General features: G+C 32.9%; 2 protein-coding genes across 2 annotated transcripts; one reads left to right on the top strand and one right to left on the bottom strand.

Moving 5' to 3' along the window:
• Positions 1–398: 398 nt before the first annotated feature.
• LOC106107304 (putative inorganic phosphate cotransporter) lies at positions 399–8,197 on the top strand. Its single transcript, XM_013288107.1, has 10 exons — positions 399–610; positions 1,920–2,048; positions 3,082–3,278; positions 4,373–4,609; positions 4,780–4,989; positions 5,197–5,364; positions 6,878–7,094; positions 7,198–7,319; positions 7,618–7,734; positions 7,938–8,197. Exons 2-10 carry the CDS (start codon positions 1,946–1,948, stop codon positions 8,154–8,156), a joined length of 1,590 nt encoding a protein of 529 aa, XP_013143561.1. The 5' UTR covers positions 399–610; positions 1,920–1,945; the 3' UTR covers positions 8,157–8,197.
• A 1,313-nt stretch (positions 8,198–9,510) lies between these two features.
• LOC106107307 (coiled-coil domain-containing protein 96-like) lies at positions 9,511–12,755 on the bottom strand. The gene is made up of 9 exons (XM_013288109.1): positions 12,609–12,755; positions 12,202–12,283; positions 11,626–11,803; positions 11,226–11,349; positions 10,851–10,997; positions 10,443–10,644; positions 10,198–10,373; positions 9,870–9,974; positions 9,511–9,771 (listed from the first exon to the last, which is right to left on the bottom strand). Exons 1-9 carry the CDS (start codon positions 12,621–12,623, stop codon positions 9,640–9,642), a joined length of 1,161 nt encoding a protein of 386 aa, XP_013143563.1. The 5' UTR covers positions 12,624–12,755; the 3' UTR covers positions 9,511–9,639.
• Between the last annotated feature and the right edge of the window lie 660 nt (positions 12,756–13,415).

Raw genomic sequence — 13,415 nt, 5'->3', positions numbered from 1 at the left:
ATTTAATTATGTGTCTTAGAGCCTTGTGCCTAAAGTTCTTAGTATTTAAGACTTTGTTAGTAACATAAACTGAGAATAATATTCTATCGGAAAATTTAATTTTGGTTATAATTAATATAAAAGGAAGAGATCTTCAAAAGTTTTGCTTAGAAGAACGGGAATTGATGAACGAATAATTTTGATCACCAGTCAATGTAATAAAAGATATTTGAAAACTATGAAAAACAACAGACAGTATAATTTCCAATATTACAAAAACCAAACCATACCCCCGTATAGATTTCACACGAACGATTTCGCCGACTGCATAACAGGTATCACCAGTTCACACGCCGGCTCCAAAGCCAATCCATTCAAGGCCGACAACCTCGTGTTGGGCTTTGGCGCCTAACGTTACGGTCCATGACAATATTCGCCATGTGGCCAACGGCGACACTCGTATAATGCGTACAAACAAATTGATGAAACGATAAACTTTATATTGTGTACTGGCTATTTATTGCGAATAGTGCCGCGCGACTGACGCGTGTGATTTAGTGATTTTTATTGCTATTTATATGATAGTAAATGAAATAAAATATAGTGTTTATTGACGTGTTATTCGAATAAGGTAATTATGATGGAATTCTTATCGGTTATCGGGTAAACACTTCATGTTGAGTATCAAAATACTAGACGCACAGCTGCGGCTATGATGTATGGTGACAGAATATTTTTTTATTAAAATCGATGTTATTCCATTCATCACTCTACGTTTATGATAAATATTTCAAAAATTACATTTAACTTGTTTGTTTTAAGTGTTACTTTTAAAATTAATGTTACAATTTTATCTATCATACAAGTAAAATATTTTCTATTTATATTCCAATATATAATATATTTTATATTCTAATAAACATTAAAGAAAGTTTAGCAGTCTTATTGACTGACCATCATATTTAACGAACCACCCACAGAAGGTAACTGTGTATGGCTCGATTCTCAATTGTCATTTACCAATCACTTTAAACTATTTTATATTTGCAAAACAAATCGCAAAAAGTAAACTTTTTTGCACAAAATAATACATTTTTTGAATCTGATAAGCTTGATGAGAACCGGGTTGTATTGTAAAATTAAATGCATGTGTTTAAAGAATCTAAAACAAAAAGCAACATTTTTAATTACAAACAATACCAAGAAAATTCTCATGGATTTAGCATATTGCTGTCGTACCCTCTTCAAGATCTTTCACATTTGTGTCTTCCTCACGAGACATCAGTTAAAACGATATATAAAGAATACTTCGTTGTTTATTCAAAAATATAAAAACCATTAGATCTTACATTTGTGATTACGTCATGCAAAACGATGGCATCACTGACACAGATGGGTTCAACAAATGCTTCCATGGTTCGCATTAACATTTTATTGCTTTCGGGTATTGCTGGTTCATAAATTAACAGCTCCATAATTAAGACCGTAGGCAGTTTACACAACTCTGATACATTTTTATTAGAAAAATTATAATTTGAAATTACATTTGTCACCTTTTCATTTAAATCGGCAGTTACTAATCGAATCTCAATTCATTCTGCTAGTAACAAAACACGATTGAATCTAATCTATTTAATTTTAACTCATAATTTGAATAAAGAACAATTTACTAATACTAAAAATAACTATATCTTGCTATATATGGGCTATCAATCAAAAATATGTCGTTAATAGAAGTGATTTCCACGAACATTCTAGAAATAGACCAGCTATATACACGCCGTATACCGTAAAGATGAACCATACAAATCAACATAGCAACTACTTTACATACAACAATATATCCTAGATGTTTATGAAAGTCGTTTAAATGACATAAAGATAACGAAGTGTAAATAAATGTGTTTATTTATAGAAAATTTTGTTACGTTTACTTTCAGATACTGAATACATAATTTTCTAAGAAATGGAAGATATGAATGTTGTGCAAGCGCACAATTTACTCGGACAGAAAACACAAATCCCAACGAAAAGGAAAGACAACGCGTTAACGAGAACACTACGATCATGTAAGTCTAACTGACGTTTTCTATCATCGAAAAATGAAACTACAGCAAAAAAATCGAAATATTTTCAATGTTTTTTTCTGTTCAAATCATCTGAGAGATCTAACTGTCTATGTTCTTTAAATGTAAACTATACAAACAATTGATGACAATTTAGGTTGGATTAGAAAAACAGTAATAAAGAATATATATGATAAAAATACTATGCAAGCAAATAAATTTCAACAAACATAAATATCATCAAAGTACGAAGTTTCACTAAAACACGTTATAAATCAAGAGTATGAGAAAAAACATTATACAATACAATGATACGTATGTTTGCGTTACTATAATAAATTTGGGTAGACATAAAGCACAGAAATATATTTATCAATGTCAACATATGCATAAACTGAAAACAAATTTTGTAGTGGAAAATAGCATAAATGCCAAATACAAATTATAAAAGAAAATCTAAATTTTATAAGAATGACTACTTTAATTTTCACAAGACTACTTCATTTGAAGTGTTTGAAGATCTCGTTAAGGTATAATTTTGTTTTAAAATAGCTGCCGGTGTACAATTTTCAAATAGCCTATTACGTTATCATAAAATCTATGATAAGATAATGTACCTTCACAGCCCTTCAGCTTTAAAGTTTACTCCATAAGGATGAGATTCGAATGGACTATAATATTACATCAATAAGTCTGATCACCTGGTACTTTCAAGTTCTTGTTATTTGCATATTGCGTTGTAAAGGTGTCTACCTCGTTATTATTCTACATTCGTTGCGTACACAGATAAATGAGCGGCTTATTTTAAATCAACAGGAATGTTAGAATTTATAATCTATTAACGTTTATTTCCATGTTAACCATAGACATACTAATGGCATACGTTATTTCTGGTGCCAATAATAGCTCCATTGAAACTATTATCCAACAACAACGTAAACCGGCTAACTAATCACTAACGACTATTTTCCTGCATTCAATATTAAGTTATTCTACATCTTATGTTCAAAATTCAAATAATGTCTATTTTTTCTAGGTTGTGTGATACCACAAAGGTATATTTTAGGTGTTATGGGACTTCTCGGTGTGTGCAATGCATACACGATGCGAGTTTGTCTAAATTTAGCAATAACACAGATGGTCAATCACACCAAAAGTGCTGGATCCCATTACGATCCTGACGCATGTCCTGATGATGAAGTAGTTGGTAACGCGACAGCGGCTTTAAGACCGGTAAGTTAAGTCTATTACAGTAAATCGAAAAAGAACGAACAAAATAAGAAAACAATGAAACAAGCTTACAAAAATGACAATGGCCCGAATTAACAGTTGGTCTTAGGAATGGATTTTCCGAAGCCACTTTTGCCTACTCCCTTGTTACATTTATCATAAACAAAAACAATTAACCTCTATAACATCTACCTTACATTTGACTAAACTCTATTTTATTCGCCAATATTTACCTATCATCTACCACACCAGTCAACTGAATGGAATTTCTGGTATATTTAAATACAAAACTGAGGAAATATGCTTTACTAATTTTCCATGACATAATTTGTATACATTTTGTGTGGTCGCTTTGAGCTTTTGTAAGAACGAAATGTGTGGGTGGAGTTGTCGCCTATAGTTCACACTTGTAACCGGAAATAGCAATGAAGAAATTACGTTAAACTATTTGTATCTTTATGCTTTCTACTAAGTATGTCTTAACCTTGCTATAATAAAATTGAACAATGATTACTGTTCTTGTAGTATGATAACCTTAAAAATTGAGAAATCTTTTTAACATTATCAAGTGCTTAAGGTTTGATCTTTATATATTAAGTTTTAGATTTAGATTAACAAATATTTAGAAAAAAATCAACGGACATTTAATGTATTTCAAACGTTATTACGATTGGCAAAAGGTTTACTATCCAATAACTCCGCATAAAATTAACTTTGAAGTAAAATGAAATGGACATTTAAATCATTTGTTTTATAAAAATACTTGACCTAATTAGTAAGACAGTGATGAGTTAAGACCTTTGACATTAAACTAAAACCGCTGATAGAAAATGAGTATTTTCTAAATTAAAAATTAAAATTAGTGTATCTTTTGATGCTAGAGTTATAAACCATCTTACTATTTTAATGACGACAGTTAAATTAGTTCTTGTCAATAAGGCAGAAGATCATAACTTTGTTGATGGTTTAAATAGTTATAATAACAATGCAATAACACATTCGTTTGATATACATTTCTATGCCTTCGCAGTAAATGTATTACGATCCCTGAATACAAAGAAATTGCATAGCCATAAATTCTCTCTATTGCCTTTCAGTATGCTACATTTGAATGGGACGAGAAGACTCAAGGGCTTATTCTGAGCGGTTTCTACTACGGGTACGCGGCGACGCAGGTCCCTGGAGGCTACTTGGCTGAACGATACGGTGGCAAATGGACCCTTGGCGTGGGTCTGCTGAGCACAGCCTTATTCACATTCTTAACTCCAATTGTTATCAGAGCTGGAGGAGCAACTTGGCTCTTTATACTTCGTGTTCTACAAGGAATGGGAGAGGTAGATAATATCTTAATAAGACAAAGTATTATAATTTGTTGTAAAATTAGTTTAAACAAGTTGTAAAAGCATTTTTTTTTTCTAATAGTCAGATGTTTTTAACAAAAATAAAAGCATTATAGATGTTAGATTTTAATTAATTAAAGTTTTCATTTTAATTTGATCCGCAGGGCCCAACGATGCCGGCTTTAATGATAATGTTAGCTAGGTGGGTGCCTCCACACGAGCGATCCTTCCAAGGTGCATTGGTATTCGGTGGTGCGCAGATAGGAAATATATTCGGCTCTTTCATGTCCGGCGTGTTGCTCGCCGATGGCAGAGATTGGGCTTATGTCTTCTACTTCTTTGGTGGATTCGGTATATTCTGGTTCACGTTATGGGTAAGGATATAAAATTGTTTCTTTAAACCCAATTAAGCTGCTTGTTATATTTTACAAGCTGTCTAGGAATTTTTAACTAGCTTTACTACAGATGAAAAATAAAAGATAAAAATAGAATACGGCAAGGAAGATAATTGCAATTACTAGTACATTCAAAAAAATAACCTTTTTATATCATCAAATCTAAAATCTCCTTTACAATTCCAGAGTCTTCTATGCTACAGCACGCCGAATACACACCCGTATATATCTAAGAAGGAGTTAAACTATCTAAACAAGAACGTAACAACGGCTGAGAATAAGACCGCAAAGGATCCGGTTCCGTGGAAGGCAATATTGCGATCCGCGCCTGTCTGGGCGTTGGTGTGGGCGGCTGTAAGTTGTTTAGTTTTATTACTGCAAGTCCATTGCTTTTTAAGTCGCCGTTTAGATTGGACTTTAAGCTCAGTTGAAAGAGTACCTAGTTATAGCGTTAGACTTTGATTCAGTTCCACGACATATATTAAAAATGTCATGGATTTTTATGATGATTATTTAGTGCGTTTTAAAAGTTTCTTTATGATGTAGTAGTTAGTAGTGTACTTTCAACGATAGACTGATCGGGTTAAGATAACGCAAACAGAAGCGTTATTTAACTATTCTCTTTTTACCCTAACTAGTTTTAAAACAATCAAAAACACTGTTTACGCCTGCAATTAATATTACGACAAATTCAAGGCCTTCTGCTTCGTTGTACATTATCTAATCACCGTGAAGGAACTTCACGCAAATATTAAAATGCAAATGCATGTTTAAATATCCATTTAAATTTATCGTTTCGTATTGTGACCTGTTTTATGATTTTAAAAATACATTTAGATATCATAACAAGTTTTTATATCATACAGTTACTACCTGCGGTACTCAGACTCGTTTAACGGTTACTGAAGCAGTATTTTTGTGTAGATTTCCTTTAATAATTACTAGACTATGAACCAGTACGACTTAGGGTCCTTCAAGTAGCGAGCCTACCATTTCTTCAAAGGCGGGCAATGCATCTGTAGTTTCCGTGGAATTACGGATGACCATGGGCGTCATTGCCCACCTTTGTGTTCTGGTTGCTCGTTTGCCCCGTTTTATTACATTAAAAATACTCTGTACGATAAAACCACTGTGAATGCAGTATTTAATCCTTGCTAATGGCAAACCTAGGAGGCTAGATAAACAGTAACAGATAAATTAGAAATATTGGTCATTATCATCATATCCCTTATAGGATAGGCATCTAGATTTTCGTCCTCCAGATAAATTTATGACTTGTATATAGTATCGATATATAGTATACTATGTTTAAATATTTTAGTCGTCACTTCCTTCTTCATAACATTGTATGTTGAAATAAGTTCAATTATAGCAAATAAGGTTTTAAAAGGCTTAAATGTTTGTAATTGTATTTACCCATGTAAACAATGTTGCGTAAACAATTAATGTCCGTGTCCGACGCTGGGCCTTGAGCAACACGTTGTATTCAACAAGATGGACGGCCCGACGGCAGACTAGCTGCGTAATGCGCAGTGGGCGTAGTTATTCAATTTCGCATACTTTTCTTCGTACGAATGATTTGTTATTGTTGAAAGAACAAAAACTATTGTTCAAATAGTTATCACTTTTGTTCGTTGATTTGATTTGAATTCTGATTAATAAATGAAAATGTAGTCCAATAATCATATAATAAAAAACATAGTCGCGAAATCCAAATCAAATAATTTAGAGAAACCTTACAACATAGAAAACATCAATGTAATTTAGACTGCGAAGGGAAGGTGTAAAACAGAACACAATGTTTTCATAACGCCATTCTATTTAACTGTTTTCATTTCAAGTAATTAATTTACATTTTCGATTTCAGGTCGGCCATGACTGGGGTTATTATACAATGGTAACAGACTTGCCGAAATACTCTCACGATGTGCTCAAATTCAACATAGCGACCACTGGCACGTTGACAGCCCTACCTTACATCGCTATGTGGATTTGCTCCTTCCTCTTCGGTTTCGTATGTGATTTATGCATCAAGAAGGGATGGCACACGATCAAAACTGGCAGAATTATTCATACAACTATCGGTGAGTAATATTACAAATCCGAAATCTACTGAACGAAATTCGCTATATAAAAATAACTGGATAAAATTCACGTACATTGTAATAAATGATATTTATTTTGCAGCCGCCACTGGTCCTGCGATTTGCATAATCTTAGCTTCATACGCGGGATGCGATCGCACAGCCGCTATGGTTTACTTTATTCTATCAATGGCACTAATGGGTGGTTTCTACAGCGGTATGAAGGTAATTACATTCGTTATTGAAATTAATCGTAACATTATGTTAATTTAAACCCTCCGTCTTTAAACATGATATTTAGAAGGAAGCGGTAGTAGTTAATATTGTTAGAGCTTAAGATATCATGGTCTTGAATTGGAATTGGAGGAATCGTTTTCATTTGTACCTCATTTATCAATGAAACATATGATAAATAATAAAATTTATAAAACGCTGCAGTAAACATTACTACACGTATTGCATGTTATAAAGCTTATGGTCCTTGTATGACCGAAAATATTATATTTATATACTTTGTGTTCAGGTAAATGCATTGGATTTGGCGCCAAATTATGCTGGAACTCTGACGTCACTGGTAAACACTACGTCTACCTTTGCGGGTATTGTGACACCGTATCTAATTGGATTGTTGACACCTGATGTAAGTAATCGTAATTGTAATGTTATGTTGAAACACAAAGATGTAGAAGGAAGTAAATGTTTGTAAATATTTGTAAAACAGATTAGCCGGAGGTGGTTCTGGGCTTTCTGGAGTTCTTGGCCTCGTTGTACATGTAATAATACAAGCAAATTTATTTGTCCATCCCATTTTATCTCACAGTTGTCTTATACTTTAATTTACAGTCAACTCTAGTCCAGTGGCGTGCAGCATTTTGGGTTTGTTTCGTGGTACTGGTGGGCACGAATGTTGTGTACTGTATCTGGGCAGACGGTCAACAGCAATGGTGGGACGACGTTCGACAGTATGGCTACCCTGAAGGCTGGAAACATGGCTCATTGATACGTGAAGAGATTCCTGAAGAACCAGAATCTGTCAAATTATCTGATAGAAATGATGGATGACGATGTGAGGTTCCAACAAATTTGATCAACAAACACATAATCGAAAAAAGTACATGACATATGATTTAGCAAGTCAGGAGCAACAGTACTCTTTTGTACGTGTCTACTCAAGGGCCACAACTAATTAATACAGATTTTAATCTTTCTGCTTATCCGGATTTATCTACATTTAAAAATCTTATAAACGAACAAGCAGCATGTTAATTAATTATAACACAAGTACTTTTTAAAATGAAGGGAGTTGATGAAGGGACCAAGAAATATTTTTAGAAATAACATTCGAGTAAAAATTTGAATCTGGATAAATTTGTATTGAAATGTATGTTAATGTTAAACACATTCCTTATTATAAAAGTCCAGTGTAGCAATAATGTAACTTTGTAGCTGTGGGCTTGTAGACTACAATTCGCAACATTGTGAGCACGGACCAAACTTTTAATTGAGAAAATTTTTGTTCACGTTTTGCGCTCCCACTAAACATTCGATATTCAAAAGAGTTGCAGTTTATATATTTTACACAAACATTACAGCATGTGATAAATATACAGAAGCATAGCAAACCTCAGAGAAACAATGTTGTAATATCTAGATTTATAAAATAGTACCAGTATAACTAGTCAGTGTTTAAAATGCATAATACCTAGACGGTACAAAATCACTTAAATATTCTTATATCATTGTTATTGTGTAGATACCTGTAAGTTCAAGTGATATAAAATAAAATGAATTGTACATTGTTTTTCGTACAATAAATATTTTTTACTGTACCACATGTTTTTTGTCGTCTATCATAATTTGTCAACAATTTTTATTCCATAACAGACCTCGTTGAATACTGCAGGGAAAACTTAGTTGAATACTGCTTTAGTCGATAGCTTAGAGAATATATTAGGGTAAAGAGGTCAGATTAAAATGTATGTAGTCCAAGATTCGTATTAAATTGAAATAACGGTGTCGACTTATCAGCACGATAAGCATTTGATGTTAAAGTTGTTGCAACTACCGAAAAATCTGGAGCAAACATAATTTCGTAACAAAGAAATGTATTCTATGCGTGGTGATACAATATCGACGCGTTTTTTAATAAAATAAAACGTAAGGATTATCTTTTAATGAATTGAATTTTATATAAAGTAACGTTCTCTGGCGTCATAGAGTCGACGTACGAGAAAAAATATGGCTCATTATAACAACTACTCACAAAGTTTTAGTAATTACTTTTAGTTATTATTCACCATTGGCATAGATTTGCGAGGAAGTGGGTTGCTGAAATATGATAAGGAGCAATCTAACATTATTGCAATGACAGACATGAAATTAATAATGTCACTACTTTTGTTATAGAAACAGTAAATATTTCCAAACCGTTTTATTTGATATCATAAACAAAATAACTATCGAATAACAAAAACATTAAATTAATATAATGCTAACATTTGTTAGAAATTTGTAAAAGATAATAAACGATATTTAAAAATACTCATTAAGATAGATTTTCTGATTCCACGGACGCTATTGGCTGAAACTGATATTGATGACGAGATTCTCTTATTTTATGTCTTATTTTTGTTATTTGATTCATAAGTTGACATTTTCTCTCCTTCAAGTTTACAACCTGAAAATGTAGCAACTTGTATAATAACGATAAAATATTATTAAAAATTCTTTATAATACTGAATAGAAACGTGAATGTACTTAGATGTATATTTTACCTCGTCAGTAGCGTCTTGGAAGTCACGCAACAAATCCCTTCTAGTGAGCAGACCTGCCTTCATTCGTTCCGATTCAAGCGACCAACGCAGTTTGTCACGTTGCCCCTGTATTTAGTAAGTCTTTGCTTTATTTTCAAATGTTGTTTACAAAATCATATTAATCTGTATTTCATTTTTTATTTTTAAATTAGTAGAAGAATCACTCTTCATTTTGTATACTATACAACAATAATTCATTAAATATCAACTAATCATAAATAAATACGTATACTAAAAACCATGAGCAGTCTCTAGTATTCTAGTATAAATAGTAGTGACATATACTTACTTTTGCATGGCCTAGTCTTTCTCTAGCTTTCAAAAATTCAAGATCTGCATCCCCGAGATCACCCTCTGTAAAGTCAATAACTTCATCGGTGTGATGCATTTTCTCGCGGATGTGCGCCAAAATCTGATTATGTTCAGTACACTTAGTGCGATTTTTAATCAATTCGTCCTCACGTTCTGTTAACAATGAAATATTTGTCACACAAATAGAAACTCTAAATGTAACATCAATTATAACTGTTTTACCTTCAATTTTATTCATATAGTTTTGTTTGTCGATGTACATTTGTTCAAAATGAGCGACATGTAGTCCCGGGCCTAATGTTTCTAATTTTCGTATCACACCTTCCAATTCAGCTACGGCGTTCCTTACTCTGATGAATCGTAAACATAACTGTGCAGCTTGTTCAGCTTTGTGTCTTTGCAACGTGAGAAATCTTTCGATAGTCTGAAATAACATCCTGAATTTTTATTCATCATTATCATTAACATTGTTACCGTTTTCTGGTTGGACATACTCAAAGGCTTCACAGTATTATTATCTTCAGTACCAATATTCTTGTTATCATTGTTGCAGTAATACTATTTGAAATGGGATCCAATACTAGACATAATAAAGTACTACACAAATATTGCATGTTGTCAACCACACACCTTTTCACCCATCGGTTTTCCAGTTTTTGAATAAATCAATCCTGTCCCGGTGCTTCTTTCTAATTGTATAAGTTCATCACACTTGTGTTCAGCGTTTTCCAAATTATGTTTGAATTGATTTTCTACAGCTTGTATTTTGGATTTTATCTATCAAATAAAAAAAACACATCATTGGGTAAAATAAGATTACACACAATCAAAAGAAAAAAATCGATTAAATCAAAAATTCTATCTTTATTTTTAATTATATTTGTAGTACTTGAACTAATTTTACCAAGTCCTTTGAAGGTCATTAATGAGAGAGCAAGTTAATTGTTAAAAAAGAGGGTTTAAGAAATAGGCACATGTTTATTAGATATGTATATTCTTCCTTACATCATTTATTTCTTTCTCTTCTTTTTCTTTCAAATCCGCATAAGTGAATAATTTTTGTTGATATTTTTCTTCTAAATCAGCGGAATTTTCTAGCGGTTTCAAAACATGTTCAAGTTTTCGTTTTCTTAAATGAAAAATAAATGTAAATAATACTTTTATTACAAATCAAAAGTAATGCTCGGTTAAATCGTCTGACATAAGCATTCTTAACTTATCAAATTATCAATTTTTTGTGTAAATTTTAGTATTTAACTAGCGATCTCCCGGGAGTTCGTAAACGCGAAATTAAAAAAGCAGCATAATATATTCCCGTAAGCATCAGCTACCTTCTATAGATGTTTTACTGAATGTATGTATTTATATTATGTTTTATTATATATTATGTTTTACTGAATTATACTTATAGTAATCAGCAAATCTCCGATGTAACAGGTTGTTCTTCATTTTGAGCTGTTGGTAATCGTGAGTTAATTCTCTATGTGATTGTAAATATTCATCCCTGTTTATTGCTACCGATCCCTTTGATATATGTTTTCCTATTTGACCAACATCACCTTCTGTGTCTTCTACAACACTGCCTGTTGAATAGATATGCGTTTAAACACTTATTTCTAAAAGTACTACCAGTATATTAATGCACAGATTTGCACGCAAAAATTTCATACTAACTTTCGCCCGCGACTCTGTCCGCGCGGAATTAGAAAAACAAATCCAGGTAGACTACATTAGTATGAAGCATGATTGTATAGTATTGAACAAGGAAGCTAATGCTTATCCTTTGCTTCTAAAATTATAATAGATATTATTAAATTGCTAAGAGCGCTAGCGGGGTTGGCTCTATACTTTGAATGTTACTGCACTGTTTAACACCATAATCACCATCATGGGCCTTTGTCTGCCTACTGCTGGACATAGGCCTTTTGTTTAAGGTAAGAGCGAAAAATTGTTTTTAAAAACCTTGGAAGTTCATACTCACTGTTCGAACCAGTAGATTGTCCATGCTCGGTACTGGATCGTAACGTGCCTAATAAATTCGATTTAGTTTTCTTTTGAATAACCTGTATCATCAAAGTATGTTATAAGGAGAATAACTGTTTTTAAATTTATTTAAGTTTTTGATGTAAATATCAGATTGTATGTCGTTAATACATACGATAAAGATTGCATAATAAAGTAGCAACAAAAATGATAACATACAAAGACAAAGTCGTGTAATCTAAATAACTAAAGAATAATTTACAGACATTTTGTCAATGTCGAGTATTCCCTCGATGTTGAAACAACATAAAAAAGCACGAACAAAGTTTGACGTCCCAACCCTCGCTTGCATGTCCCTAGTCGCATTAATTAAATGGAAAGGAAGCAACGTAGGTCGGGTTTTACCTTTGTCTCGGACATATCGCGTGATCAGCTTGAATTACCTCGGGCTTTATTGATCTGTTTAACGTTTCGTCGAAAATTATTTTATTCCATTATCTTTGGTAACGAAACATGCAAAGACGTTAGCTCAGTTGCCATGGTGATTTGTCAACATTTTTGGAAAGATTTCAAACTTTGTCGTTGCTAATGGTAACAGAAGTTTATTGTTACCAGATATAAACTGTTTTAATTTCTTTTTAATATCGATATGAACCTATATCGAATGACTCGATAGAAAATATTTTTTGTTACAGAGTACCGTTGTCATGATTATCATGCAATAGGTAGTTATGAGATGTACCGATCAGTTCCACGGAGATCACGGATCCCTCTTCTATTGCATTAGAAGCTGACCACCGTGGGAGTTTTAGTGGGTCAAATCTCACGTAATCCTATCTTCCCCTTAGAAGGCTCTTCTTGATTCGTGTTCTTTTACAGATTCCCCCCATGCCAAAAAAGGTAGTCATGACACAGTCCTCTGGTTTCAGCGTTCGTTATAATGCCGTACATTTAAATTACGTTGGTGAAATTTGTTTAAAGAGCCTCGTATAGACCCAAGCAGCGAGTACAACGTTACGACGTACCCGGTAGTTCGTTAGGATGATTGGCCTTTGCTTCAACAGTTTTTTTAGGACACTCACCTCTGTTGATTTTGGCAGTGTCACAGTCCGGCTCTGGGCGTTTGCCAGATTTTCGACAATGCATATCTTGAAATAGCTGCCCGAAAAGTGTGTAAGACATTTTTCACCTATAATGTTTTTCCTTAATCAA

The sequence above is a fragment of the Papilio polytes genome, unplaced genomic scaffold, assembly GCF_000836215.1.
Source record: "Papilio polytes unplaced genomic scaffold, Ppol_1.0 DF822067.1, whole genome shotgun sequence".
NCBI classification, from domain to species: domain Eukaryota; kingdom Metazoa; phylum Arthropoda; class Insecta; order Lepidoptera; family Papilionidae; genus Papilio; species Papilio polytes.
This window is presented reverse-complemented; position numbering and strand designations above follow the sequence as displayed.